The sequence below is a fragment of the Anas platyrhynchos genome, chromosome 6 (assembly GCF_047663525.1).
Source record: "Anas platyrhynchos isolate ZD024472 breed Pekin duck chromosome 6, IASCAAS_PekinDuck_T2T, whole genome shotgun sequence".
NCBI lineage: Eukaryota > Metazoa > Chordata > Aves > Anseriformes > Anatidae > Anas > Anas platyrhynchos.
Window position 1 is genome coordinate 12,761,952 of NC_092592.1, and position 14,542 is coordinate 12,776,493.

Consider the following 14,542-nt stretch of genomic DNA (forward strand, 5'->3'; position numbering starts at 1 on the left):
CCTCCTGAGGTCCTTCCCAACCTGAAAGCCCCTGAGAATCTATGAAAAACAGGTGTCCAATGTTTTTCATCAGACTACTAAAAGCTACTGCTCATAGCCAGCAATTATCTAAGTAAGAGATATAAAATCTACAGCAATCAGCTTTGTATTCCAGTGCCCTAAAATCTTACTTGCTAATGGATGACAGAGGTATCATGCTGACATATACTTTGTTATACAACGACGTTGTGATCAGCAGGCATGTATTATTCTCTTAGGTAATATCTTTCCGGGTAATTCAGTAATGCAACAAGCCTTAGGACATAAAGGCAAATCAGAAACTTGTAAGACTTGTTAAAAATTGCTTCCCTGACAATCAGGTACATGATGCAAATTTACATTCTGTTGGAAAGTTATGTTGCAGCTGAAATTTGTTCTTTATCTTTGTGCACTAGTTTCATGTTTGTTTATTTTAAAATCTGCCACATATTATAGCTAGTGTGGTCTATCTGAGGGCCTAAAAGGTGTTTCTAAATTCATTTAAAACTTAAATTGTTGAGCATCTGATAGTTTTCATTTAGAAATCAAGCAATGCATTAGCATGAAAAAATACAGATTTAAAAGGTTCGATTTCACCTTGACATATACCATTGCAGCATTAGTGTAGTTCATATTTTATTTTGAACTAGGATTATATGGATAATCTTATTTACAACAGTATACCTGTCCTGTAAAATATGTTCAGGTAGAATGAGTCTAAGGATGTCCCAGCACTGATCCCATAGTTTGTTTTTTCTTCCTTCAGATACCTTAGAAAATGTCTATCAAGAAAATGCAGGAGGATTTCTTGATCAATGTCCTTAGCTATTTTAATCTTTTTTAAAGCTTGTTAGGTCAGTTTTATCTACTTTTATTTTTTACTTTTGCTTTTTTGAGCAAGGCTGTATGTATACATAATGACTAACATGGGTAAAATCTTCATAGTAGTCATTAATTTTTAACTGATCACATTTCCCTTACTTTTAAACCCGCAATGTTTATCTTTTCCACTTATAATCTTGCTTACAAAGAAGAAAGCACAGCAGGAGTCTTTTAAATAAGCCACAAAGCTCTTTATGTGATTGGTGATTCCATTGGGAGGGTAAAAGCAGGGCAACCAGTGAGACCAGCACTCTGGGAATATAAAAACAGGAGAAGCAATGGAGAGTCGGGATTACAGTTGGAAGAAAAAAAAAAAAAAGTGGGGGGTAGCTCTTGTGATTCTAGGGTCTGAATCCAAGCACTGTGTCTGGGGTAAAGGGAAGAAAAAACAATTCTCCAAAGCATAGAAAATAACTGGTACCTGATGGGGTCCTACTGTTATTTTTGGCAAATGGGGCCTGTGTTCCTGTGTGATGTGATTGCTGCCACACAACTGTGCATTTAGACAGGACTTGTTCATTCTGATCCCTCTTGTTTCTCAGATCATATGTTGTACAAAATCTTCAGTACTTGTATTTACATGAATGAATCATTTGTTCTGTAATGATACGGTTTCCCCAAGGAAAAAAATCTACCTGTTCACCCAGAGCTATGATCAACACACAAACAGTAGAAGGGTACTGCAATGGAGAAATGGATCGTGATAGCTTAAAGCTGCCATTTCAACTATTTTCTGCTTGTCCTTTCTGCGGGGTTATCCTCATTGACTCATAACTCCCTAGGAAACTTAGCTGAACATTGAACATTCATTCATTCAAGTTTTGCTGATACATGAATTAAGCTTTTGATACTGACAAAAAGAAACTTAATTTTCTGTGATAATACAAATTGATAGTGAATGTCAAAGACTCAGTGGTTGAATCAGAATTCCACAACTAAAAAGTAAGCAAAACTGGGTGACAGCAGCTTATGGAGCAATATACTCAGCTCATTTACTTGTTACCCTTATTGAGGTTTCAGTATGATTCCCTGGTTAAGTTAAGCAAAATGTAATGTAATCCGATCTTGTATCATTATAAATATGTACATGTTGCTTACTATAGCATTTACTAAGAGTAGCTCCTATTCATGAAGAAATTCACTGTAGGACAAGGTATCCCAGTTTTCTTGGTATATTTTTTTCAAATACAACTTTTGTCTCATTTTAGTTTCAACCGGCATTCTTCTACCTCCATCAGCTACCAGTCAAAGAAGAGGTATAAAAACGTTTTGTGCAGCTACTCTACCTTGAAAGCACTTAACAGTTTATTGCTGCTAATAGGCATCTAGCGAAGTATTAACATGAAAATCTGCTTAGAAATGTTTACTTTCTTACAACTAATAGTTTTCAGAGCCAGTACTTAATTCATTGCCTGTCACATGCCATGGGCTGCTACAGATAAATTCAGTAAAGGTGCTTTCACCGCTTTTTATACGCTTTCTATATGCCATTGCTTCCTGTTACATGAGAGCATCTTCAACACTTAGGACATCTTTTTTCTTTCTTTCTTCTTTCATTCTTTTTCTCTTTTTTTTTCCCTCTTCTTTTTTTTTTTTATAATGATATGCTATTTCCTATTCTTCAGCAAAATTTTGATAAATATTTTAACTTCACTAAAACTCTTGATGATGTAGTATAACACTTTATTTCTCTGACAACCCTTTTTATCTTCCTTATTGTATTTAATATGCATCATATATTTGTAAAATATTTCAGTAGTTGGCTTCTAATTTTGTCATGAATTTGATACTAAGAATACAATTCTTTTTGGTATTGTTTTTGTCTTTTTAACTTATTTTCCCTACACATACAAGGAAATCTGGTAGCATGGTTTTATCATGCTATTAGCTTTATAAACAAAAAACAAAACATTTTTCTTCATGGCAGTCTAAGTATCACTAATCTGGCTCAGAACTTCTTGTGTTTTGTGCGTTAAGAGATGTTGAAATGAGTCTTTACACCAATGGACCTGCACCCCTGGCAGTAGGCTTTCCTGATTGTGTGCCATTTTCATATTAAGGCTGTATGACACACATGACTTAAATCTTTTAATCCACATAGTAAATATCGATCACTGATCCTGTAAAGGTAAGTATGTGTGTTTGTTTTTTTTGTTTGTTTTTGTTTTGTTTTTTTACTGGTTTTCTGTCTAGTTTACCTTGAACAACAGATTTTTAAACAAGGGAAAGTCTTTAGATACTGCATATTTAGCTAAAGGCATTATAATAGATATGTGTGATGTGAGCGTACGTGAAGTATCATTCTTCCTCTCTGTGCTATAGTGGGAGGAATGATTCTCTGTCCAGTGACCCCAAGTACAGTCTGTTCTTATGCGTTATAGATATGGAGGGATCAATAGGAAGTAGATGTTATGAATGGAAAGTAAAAAGTCTTACTGTACTTTGGTTGTTACAAAATCTTGGTACAGTGCACAACAGAATTTACATTAAATCCAAAATCAGTGAAATAGTTCATCTTGGAGAGCCTGTTGGGCCCAAACGGTCCCAAATCTAGCCCTAAGTCCTAGACTAGGTATTGAAATAAAGAGCTATCATCATTATAGCAATAGCAGTCTTTCCAGGTTTAAATAAATAAGCAAAATAAATTGGCTTGAGGCAGCAATGCTCAGCATACTAGATCTGTAGTATTAGCAGTCAGAGCAGAAAAAAATGGTGTTTTCAGGATAGTTTTGTTATTTAAAAAAATTAAAAATCAAATCAAAATAATATGTTTGTAAGATTTTTTAACCATTACTGGAAGGAATTTGCTGGTTTTGTCACAGTTAAAAAAATATAACATGCTCTCCAGACTGTTTGTTTCCATTGTCAGAGAAAGTACAAGCAAAGATTAATCATTGATCTTGCAAAGCAGAACATTTCTTCTATTCTTATGCTTGCGAACTGTCTGTTACAGCCAAAGATAGTATAAAAATAAATCCTAAAATCTCAGCACAAATAGATAGGTATCTAGCTTATTGAGACAGTGAAACGGAAAGGAAAAACAGTAAAGATATGTTACCAGGGTAAGTATAAAAGATGTTAAACACTGAATGGTTTCTTTTACTGCAGGGATCTCAGTATCTATCTGTTGCCTCTTCCGTGTTCTTCCTTATTGCATTCTCTCTTGCTTGCTTTGTTTGTTATGCTCTTTTAGCAGTCAATGAATCAAAATTATTACAAATAGAATCATCAAATAGAGCCATCCTAAGTAACAAGCAAATAGAAGAGGCATATACTTCTATGTGCTAATATAATCAAACTCAGAATGATTATATGATCCATAAAATGAAGAAAAATGATTCCTTATTAATATTTGGAACCCCGAGCAAAGGTTTTTAGTCAAGGAATGCAGAAATCACATCACAGTATTGCGTATCATGTGCTTTTCAGTTAGCTGAATCCAAGCATTAGAAAAATTAACATAAATTAATCTCAGTCCAAATATGGAAAAGTTTCAGGAATCTTTTTTTTAAAGAGCACTCTAATCTTTTTGAAATGAGTACTATGTTTATATAACCAGTAGTTAGTAATTAAATTCCATAAATTGTGCTTCTGAGCCAGTATCTTTTTAAGTCAATGAGGAATCCCCCATTGATTTATCTTGGACAAGAACAGGCTTGTTGGTTTGTAAGGGGCCAGAAAACCAAAACTTTTTGTGCACGTTCCTGATGTCCTATCCATTCTTAAACTGAGAATGTCTTTAATAAATTTGTCTTATTCCTTCAGTAAGCTGTCTTCTCTGACAAGAGCAACTTGGCATTATTTAAAACCCTTATCCAGTTAATTTTTCTTTCCGAAGAACTGTCCAAGCCTTTCTTAGCAATGATTAATGAATCTCAAAGTATTCTCTCTGTAGCTCTCAAGGACAATACCTTTGGCATACTATGGAAGCTTCCAGATCTCTTGATTTCCCAATCAGTAACTCCTGCTGTTTATATATAAAGTTGCTCATACCTTCATTTTGCTTTTAGAAACACAACCCAGTCATATACACCAATGCCTGTTTCTGCAAGCTATGGTGAAAGTCCTGCTGCTTCTGCTGCTTCGAAACCAAGAGTTATCACTACTGCCAGCATAAAGCCCTCTGTCTACCAGCCAGGTAAGGAGACTTCTGAGTAATGAAATACATGTGCATTTCTTTTAGAAAAAGAATATGTGCATTTTTGCAATAGTACACACACACATCTAAAAAGATTTATATAGATGGAACCAAATGCTGCTGGATTGCTAGTTTTGCTTCAGATCAAGGATTACATTGTATTATGCTTTAGAGTGGAAAATGTGAAACGAAGGCGGAAGAAAAAGAAAAGCAAGGGAAAAGTTTCTAAGAACAATGTGTGACCCAACTTTTCCAAATAAATGCGTTTGTAAAATAGCCTAGTGCACCCTTTTAGGAATCCCAGGGCACTTCGGAATTGATAAACCATCTGGAAAATGTATATGTCAGGAAGGAGATGAAATAAGTAAAGTAGCCTATTTGCAAAATAGATAAGGCCGTATATTGAACCTCTAAAATTCAGGCTTATATTTGGAATAAAGAGTGACCTGTTAAAATACTTATGCTATGCTTCCGTTTCCCACAGATTCAATTACTGGAAGAATATATTTGATTATTCATTTGTGCGGAAAATATGCTCCTTGATGTTATTTAAATCCCAGTTGAATTAATGTGTTACAAATGGAGTGAACTTCCAAAACCATTGATGACCAAAATGTGAACCTTCCAAATGAACAAATTACATGAGGCAACAATATAAGTCTAAATGCAGTTGTTTCAAATTAAATTTGTTCTGACCTTAGCAAGAGAACTAAAAAGTTGATTCGTATTTTGACAGTCAAGTAAATATGAAAAGGCCAACAATTCTAACAATCTTAAACTGTTTTTTTTCTGTAATGCTTTGTATTTGGACCTACTGAAATTAAACTGTTAAATTTTAAAAATTAAATGTTAAAATTTTACTTAAATATAAAACAGATTGATTTATCTTTGTATTTATTTGTATAAAAAGGTGGGAAAAAGCCACTTCAGAGCTCTAACAAGCTATTTAGGGGTCTCAGAGTCAGTAAGTTTCACTTTCTCCTCATTTGATTTTGGTGTGCCAGCATATACTGTTCTCACTGAAGTCAAATGTTGTTATTTCTGTGGTGCAAAAGAAGGAAAGATGAGAGGATTTACTTCAGTATGGCTCAGAGCAAACTGGCATGTCTCCTAAAGTATCTCCTAAATAAACTGATTAATATCAAATCACACACTTATTTGGGGGGAAGTGTAAACTGGTTTACACAAACCTGCCACAGAAATAAACTAGAAGGTATATCTATTAAGGAAGAAGCTGACTGTTGAATTTGACTTGGAATAAGAGGCAATGTTTTTACGCTCCACTGTGATGGGCATCTTCTTTGCAATACCTTATATCACTGGTTTTGGGCCCCATTGCCTCACAATGATGGCTTTAAATGCACAGTATGGGAACTATGTTCTGTGTTGCTATGTATACAGTGAACTCATTTCAGATGCATGTATTGTCTGCCTGCATGTGGGAAATTCTTATTTTGAAGGCACAATGAAGATATAATGTATTCTAGAAGACAAGAGAAAATTCAGAGTAATACATAATATGATAAATTACAAATGCAAATAACAGTAAAGAGTTGGCAGAGAAAGAAACAGTAAGTGTCTCTGTGTTTTTTAGAAGTATAGAATAGAATAGAACAGAATAGCTCAGTTGGAAGGTACCCACAAAAATCATCAAGTCCAATTGCTTGACCATCTCAGGACTAACCAAAAGTTAAATTACTGAGGGTATTGTCCAAGTGCTTCTTGAACACTGGCAGGCACAGGGCATCAGACACCTTGCTGGGAAGCCTTTTACAGTGTTTGACTATGCTCACGGTAAAGAATTTTTCCTCATGCCCAGCCTGAGCCTTCCCTGGTGCAGCTTGGTTCCCTCCCTGTGTCCTGCCATCAGTGATCAGGGAGCAGAGACCAGCACCTCCCTCTGTGCTGCCCCCAAAGGAAGTTGTAATGAGAAATTTGAGATGTACGGTAAGGGATTGTAAAATACCTTTATAATTAAACCCCAAAGTGACAAACACATGAGGTAACAGGGATTTTATAGGATATTGATTTTTTGTTTGGTACCTTTTTCAAGTATTATACATTTAGCATAGTAGCACTTCAAACTGGTTTCAGAATGTGAGCTGTTTCTAAAAGACCGCTGCAGTTCTGAGCAACCGCAAACTTGCTGCTTGGGAAGAAATAGAGTAAAAAGTGTTTCCTATGTTTCCTGTCACTGACAGATTAGATCCACAAAGGCTGTTAAAAATTTCCTCATCCAATGTTGTCAATGCATATAAATTCTCCTGCAGTGTAAAATGCAACCTTGTTCTGAGAAGGCCAGTTATTCTCAAAGGATGACATATGAGACCACAAAATCCATCTTTTTTCTTCTAATCTCAGGCCTTTGTCTAACTGCACTCTCACTTTAGCAAATTTTCTTTTAGATTTTTATTTGTTTAAAACCACCGTGAGAAAAGGCTGAAATAACGGATATAACTATAAGGATTTGCAGAGGAAAATTTAGCAAAGGGATGCCTTTATGGTATCCCTCAGTGTTAATGGGAATGAAATGCCTTATTTCCCTTAATACTCCAGGCCAGCAATTTGCAGATTAAAACACCTATCAACAGCCCCATGTGTACAATATCCAGAAACTCAAATCAGTCACTAAGAAGGTCTACAATACTACTTTAATATGGCTCAGATTGAGATATAAGTGGACTAAATCTTGTTTACACTGAAAATTATTCAAAATGAAACTGAATTGCTGAGTTTCTTGCTCAGATAGGAGTATATCATTAAGTTTACAGTATGAAGTGAGGAGAGAGTAACACTTTGACTAAGCTAATTCTGCTGGAAAATTTCTGCTGCTAAAAATCTATTTTTGTTCGTATAGGGAGATCTTTACCCTTCTCTGTCCTACAGATTTCATAACATGTTATTAACAGGCACACAGATTTATTTTCTGAACATGGGCCACTAGATGGCAGAAAGTACTTGCATCTTCCAGCTTGTACTCTCCCCCTCCCCTCCCCCCCGACAACAATAGTGCTTTTATATATTCTAAGCAGTGTAGTATGTGAAACTAAAGCATTTGAGACTATTCAAATCTTTACGTTACTATATGAATCTTTAGACTTTTTTATTCTGGTAGGAAAATATCCATTGACAGTAAATTAAGAGCTGATGAGAAGAATTCCAAATTCCTCAGTAGCAAGGAATCAGTTTTTTTCTGTGGCTGTTAAGAGACCTCTTCTACAACTTTTCCAGGATAACAATAGTCCTATTGTTTCTCTCCTACTATGAGAGAATCTGAGGGCTCATAGAAACCAGGTGATAGAGTTCGAGTTACTGAATTATTTAAAGTATTCACTCTTGAACAGTTCAGCATCAGCAGATAGAATACTGATATTCTGAGAAGCTGTTCTCTGACATACTGAATGTTAGTGCTTGCTAGCAGCAAAGAGCATCTCTTATCTGCTGCATATACATGTATGTTGGAAGACTTCAGAAGTACATAAACATGAAAAGTGAATTTATATGGCAGTAGCTGCTAAGAAAAAAACTGTTTATAACAGATTAGAGATATAAGATAGATAATAATTCTCTTTTAATAACAATAGCTAAAATCTCATAGTTAGTGAAACAGGTCTAATGTATGGCAATGAAACTATTTTAAAATTATTCCAGCCTGCTCACATGGAGAAAATGTGGTAATAAATCCACCCTTTAAAATGAAATGATAATGGCTGAAAAGTTAGTTAACTATGGAGAGATCAGAGCAGTTGCAAATGCCCAATATTTGCCATTTTTCAATAATTCCCTTGGCATCTTCTTTTAGCAACTGGGAGAAGAAAACAAACAAACAAACAAACAAACTGTTGCTTTCCTTTTATAGTGACAAGTGGAAAAAGTAGTGAAAAAGAAATAGATGAAGGTAGAGAGAAAGACAAAGACCCATCCTTCAAAGGAGTCTAGATTAACCTGAATCTAGATAAGTCATATGCTGTCTACAGTGTAGAATAAACAAACGGGGAAAAGTCAAACAGAACATTGATATTATGAGATGTAGGGTGAAAAAGTGGAAAACTTACTAAAGACGATCATTAAACAAAACAAACAAAAAAGACGTAAAAATGGCAGCAGGCCTGCATTCACTTTTGGATCTCTTTATTTGAATACCTGACCATTTTGTTAGGCCCTCTGTGGTATACAGTGTCTTACTTTGCATGAACAAGAATTGGCTCTTGGGGGAGGGAGAATCCTTTCACAAAACTGAGTGAGCTAGAAGTCACCTTATTTAATTACAGAGCCTCATAGGTAGGAGCCTTTTGAACTCACCAATTAGAGATGAAATATTGCCTTCTAATTTTGCCTAGCTTAATACCATAGTACATAAATAGCAACAGCCCCAGGGTTAAAAGAGATTGGATATAAACTCTCTGTTCTGAAATCTTTAAATACTGTTTACCATTCCCAAGTGAAAAAAGAAGCCTCAGGCTAAGGTGGGATACAGTTTTATGAAACAGAAAAATTGTTGATGCTGTTGTATAATAAAGTTTTATCGAGAAAGTGCATTAGATTCAACTCTGAACTCAATAAAAAAAATAAAATGAGAGATCACGAGGGCGATCCCAATAGATTCATCTATATCTACTTCAAGCATGCCAATAATCAGCGCATGTTATTCTATGCGGTAGAGTGTGAACTAACGGAGGAGTGTTAAGTAGAACATAATCTTATCATCACTTTATTGTCTAGAGAGATCTGTCTGCATTCTAAAACCTTTTCTTGCTCAGAAAAGCTTTCTACCTGCAAGCCCCTTAAAATTATAAGTCTTGTATCTGCTCATCACTTTATTGGCACTGTGATTTACTGTGCAGGAGACCAGGCTTCTGTTCCCAAATCCCCCCCACTCTCAGATTTAGACAAAACACTTCAACTCTCCAAGCTTCTGTTCCTCCTCAGACTGACAATCCTTCACTTGTTTTCTTTGCAAAGGAAAAACTGCTTTTAGTGCTCGTGTACTTGGCAAAGTGAGGCAGTTTCCCAGGCAGTAACTTCAGTCCTACACAATGCTAGATCTGATGTTTTGAAAAGAGCAAGGGCAAAGGGAAAACTCAGTATGTACAGGCTCTAGCTTCTGCTTATTTTTATGCGATAAAGCTCCACCCAAGATTAAAGCCTGGTACATACAAACACAGAGGAGAGGCAGTCTCTGCGCTGAAGATTTTATCTGATTGTCAAAGGGTGGAAGAAAGGAAGTATAATATTTCTATTTTATACACGGGAACTGAGGCACAGAGATACTACACTTCGCTCAAAGATATACAGGAAATCTGTGGCAGAGCCAAGAACAGAGCTGAGATCAGTTATAACCACAAGCCTGGCCTTCTTCTAAGTGCCGCTGCCTTTGTCTTGCTGGTCATGTGAGCTGAATTCGCTCCCTCACTGTTGCTTCCAGTGCTCTCTATCTCTGTGCTCCGTGTGAGCCTATTTTTCTTCAGAAAATAGGAGTATAACTTTCTACAAATGGTAAATAATAGTGACATCTGTGGAAAACACTGCATTTTAATGAATATAATGAGATCAAAATTTCAGCATAACTTCTTATTGAAATTATGGGGAATTCTGTCCAAAACTTCATTACATGATCTGCTCTTTCAATTTTAAACCTGTCTTAAACAGACTACACAGCAGCCTTCTGAATTATCACAAAATTCTCATAGCCATTCCTATTAAAAAATGAAGAGAGATCTTTGAAAATGATTTCCATAAAATCTGTAAAAGCCAGAAGGCAAACATTTCTATAACGCCCATGGATTAAAAGCCAGTGATTGGGCTGAAATCCTTGGCTTCAGTCCAGAATTATTGAATGATAATGGGACAGACCATAATTAATTGTCATCTGAAGCTTTGGTTATTGTTTTGCTATTGGAAGAGAAGGCTTTAAAATACTTTTTGGTTTCTTTTGGCATGCTTAAAACAGCACCAGCACCAGTTCATTCCTACACCCCTGCCAACACTGAGCCTGCAAGCCGTCCTCCCTGGGTAACGGATGACTCCTTTTCCCAGAAATTTGCACCTGGAAAAACCACCACCACTGTCACAAAGAACATCCTACCGAGGGGTGCTCCAGTACCATCTCCTGCCTCAACTCCTGCTTACCCATCTCCAGTTTCAGCTTCTTCCCAGGCTCCTGCAATAGCCCGGGGAACAATTCAGAGGGCTGAGCGTTTTCCAGCCAGCAGCCGAACTCCTCTTTGTGGGCATTGTAACAGCATAATTCGGTAAGGTCATGAGGTTTTGGAGAGGGATGAAGCAGAAAAGAAAATATCACAGGGAGACTGGTTATTGTATGTTAATATATAGTACCAGAGCCTAAGACTCGGTTAAATTACCCAGCAGGGATGTCTGTTGTCTGCTTCATTAATTTAACATTTCCAGAACTCATTTAGCTATTGCGTGGTTCACTTTTTATCACTGCAAAGTTATACGTGCTAATTGTTTGTTTCACGGATGCTGTGGCAAATCACTGTTTTTTAAACAAATTTCTGGTCCCTACAGTACTTCTTGAAGGAGGTACATACCACTATGTTGGGAGAGTTGGGGGGCAAGGAGAGCATGGTAGAGAGAAAAGGAATGAGACATCATTTTGGAACAGCAGCCAAATGTAATTGTTGCTTTTGTGTCTGGAGAAAGATAATGCCTACACTTTATTACCAGTGATTCATAGCATGCTTCTCCCTTCTCTCCCAATTCATTCTGCTGGACCAGTGCCCAGTGTTACCCTGTGGACTGCTAAGCAACTTGAAGTAAACCATGTTTAATGCAGTCTTACCCACTTAAAGGAGCTAGTTTTGTGATGTGGAACTGATGCTTGTCATCTTTTATATATTCTGAAATAAAAAGTCTCCAGTAATAAAAGAATGAAATCCTGATAGCTACACCTAATTACAATCGAGAGTAAATCACCAAAACCAACTTGTGTTCCATACAATAAAACAGCAAGTTGTCATCTGATAGTCTGACACTTCTAGTACATGCAGGATGCAGCAGTCTCTAAAATGAAAAGAAGGCAGTAGGCAGGAGCTCTTGTGAAATGTAGGTGGGTAGGTTTGGAGATTTGCCTGCCTTTTCATACTTACAAATAGTATCTTAATCTTCTGTCTTTACATACTTTGGTCTTTTCCTGTTGTCTTTGCAGCTGGTCACAAAGATCACTTACAGCTTTGCAGATACAAAAACAGTTGACTACTTTTCCAACACTTGTTTATAAATGTAATATATGTGTCTAAACAATAACGAAAAATTTTAACCAGTTGGCAAAGTGTTTTAGTAATAATCTTGAAAAGTACCATTTCTGGTCAGGTTTTCCTTTAATATGTACCTGCATAGTTTTTTATTGTTTGTTACACATGGATGCAGTATCTAGCAAAATGGGTTTGTAATCAGTATCACTCAATACCTTTGCAATACACATTATTTTTTTTTACAGGGGTCCTTTCTTGGTCGCCATGGGTCGCTCTTGGCACCCAGAAGAATTCAACTGTGCTTACTGCAAGACTTCCTTGGCTGATGTGTGCTTTGTGGAAGAGCAGAATAGTGTGTACTGTGAGCGCTGTTATGAGCAGTTCTTTGCACCTACTTGTGCCAGGTGCCACACCAAGATCATGGGGGTAAGCAAGAGAACCATTTCTCCAGCTACATGGTTCACTGAAAACAGAAATAATTCGGACTGTAGACAATGAATGCAGATATTATTTTCTTTTGTGTAATAATTTCCTAGGCTGTTGATAATTTCAGAATGAAAAACATATTTTGTAACAAATTTTATGTATCCAAAATCAGGGATATTTCTGTACTTTATTCAACTCTTAGAATGTGTAATCCAAATACCATCTCTCAGGTGTAAATACATATCACTTTCTGGATTGTTCTTTGCTAATGAACATACAGCATATTTCTCTTACCTATCTCTTCCTTATTTTTATGTAAGAGGGACTTGAATAGGGATGTTTTTATACAAGACTTAGTCTAAAGCTCCATGGAGAAGTCAGGAATCTTGAAGGGGCCGATTGCTCTTGCTGCACCTCACTGTTAGCTAACAACACGGATGCTGAGAGAGATTCTGCTGACCTCTTCTAATTAAGAAAATAGAGTAAATAAAAAGATCTGAATTCTAGTAAGGCAAAAATAGATGCCTCTTTTTTTTTCTGAGTATACTCATGCCTAGATGCAACTACATATGCTCTACACATACCGCAGATGGCAGTGAGGCTGGACTACTGCAAGATACTTTTAACATTGTGTTTATGCATGAAGTTATAGTGAAAATATGATAAGATTCTCTTAAATGAGGAAGCAAGAAGTACCACGCTGGTTTTTACTGCTTTGCTGTAATCTTTTGATATCTGTCTAAATAGTGGTATTGACAGAGTAGATGCTTTTGCTTTTCTCTGCAACTGCCAATTAGGGATGGCAGTCTTAGACATTTATGGTGAAGCTCTGGCTCCAACCAAGTCCTGTTTGCTGCAGCAGTAGGAGTAATTTTGCAGCAGAGTACTGACTTAACTTATCTAATTAATGCTGGCGCAAATCAGTTCCCCATTATGGATTTTCATCAGGAAAATAGCAAAGATGCCAGCTGCCTGTATTTATATTAATAAGATTTCTCAATCTGTTTTTTGCTTCTTAGCTCAGTGAGGTTCATAAATGGATCCAAACCTATTTATCAGTGATAACTGTTTTGCAAACAGTAACAGAGGTTAATGAATCTCAATGGTGATTCTCTAATGATCTATATGGTAAACATAAATTAGACAATTTTGTCTATTCACTGGATTGAAAGCATGGAAATAGATTTCAGTCCCTTTTGTCTTAGTCAATGGAGATTTAAAATTGCTCAAAAGAGAATCAGAATCTAGGTATTTAATCAGAAGCAACATAAAATTAGATGTAGATTCTCAGCTGCTTTAAATCAATGTTTCACTGAAGTTAACAAAGCTAAATAAAATTACTCCAGTTGAGCATCTGGTCCTTTGACATCTGGACAGAGATGCACTGTCAAGTATACTCTTGGGCACAAGTACAACTGACAAATTAGCAGGTAACTATGCATCAGAGCTCAGTACAACAGCTTTTGGACTTGCAGGACTTCTGTATGACAACATAAAAATGAGTAGAGATTGCTCTGTACTGGATGGAAAAAAGAAACTGATAAAATCTGTTTTTTCTGCTTAAGGTGCATATTATATAGATAGGACTAAAAAGGGGGTTAGTCAGAGTCTGGCTGATGACTCTCTCCATTAGTTCAGGTGAACATACACATTCATGAGTACTGTAAGCTGATACTCATGCCTGAAGTTGTTAAACACTTGCATTGCTTCCAATCATTTATTCCTATCCCATGTTATCCATTTCTTGTTGTTGGATAAACTTTTGTGTGGCTATGCACACGACTAAAGAACTGCTAAGGGTTAAGGTAGCCTGACAAAGAAAGGTCTGTTCCCTGGTTTAGTCACACAAATAGTTGTTCATGAG

General features: G+C 36.3%; 1 protein-coding gene and 1 long non-coding RNA gene across 24 annotated transcripts in view; one reads left to right on the forward strand and one right to left on the reverse strand.

The window, feature by feature from the left end:
- The window catches only part of LDB3 (LIM domain binding 3), a 121,431-nt gene that overhangs the window by 97,870 nt on the left and 9,019 nt on the right, over positions 1-14,542 (forward strand). For 15 of the 22 annotated variants that reach the window (XM_038181044.2, XM_038181040.2, XM_038181045.2 and 12 more), the window contains 4 exons: positions 2,109-2,156; positions 4,911-5,038; positions 10,989-11,289; positions 12,498-12,678. In XM_038181044.2, the coding sequence (XP_038036972.1) occupies positions 2,109-2,156; positions 4,911-5,038; positions 10,989-11,289; positions 12,498-12,678 (658 nt within the window). The remainder of the gene's footprint in view (positions 1-2,108; positions 2,157-4,910; positions 5,039-10,988; positions 11,290-12,497; positions 12,679-14,542) is intronic. The other 7 variants (XM_072040088.1, XM_072040090.1, XM_072040094.1 and 4 more) reach the window with 2 other exon arrangements.
- LOC106019172 (uncharacterized) overlaps positions 1-14,542 on the reverse strand; it is a 90,840-nt gene that overhangs the window by 57,863 nt on the left and 18,435 nt on the right. The gene's annotated exons all lie outside the window — the stretch shown is intronic.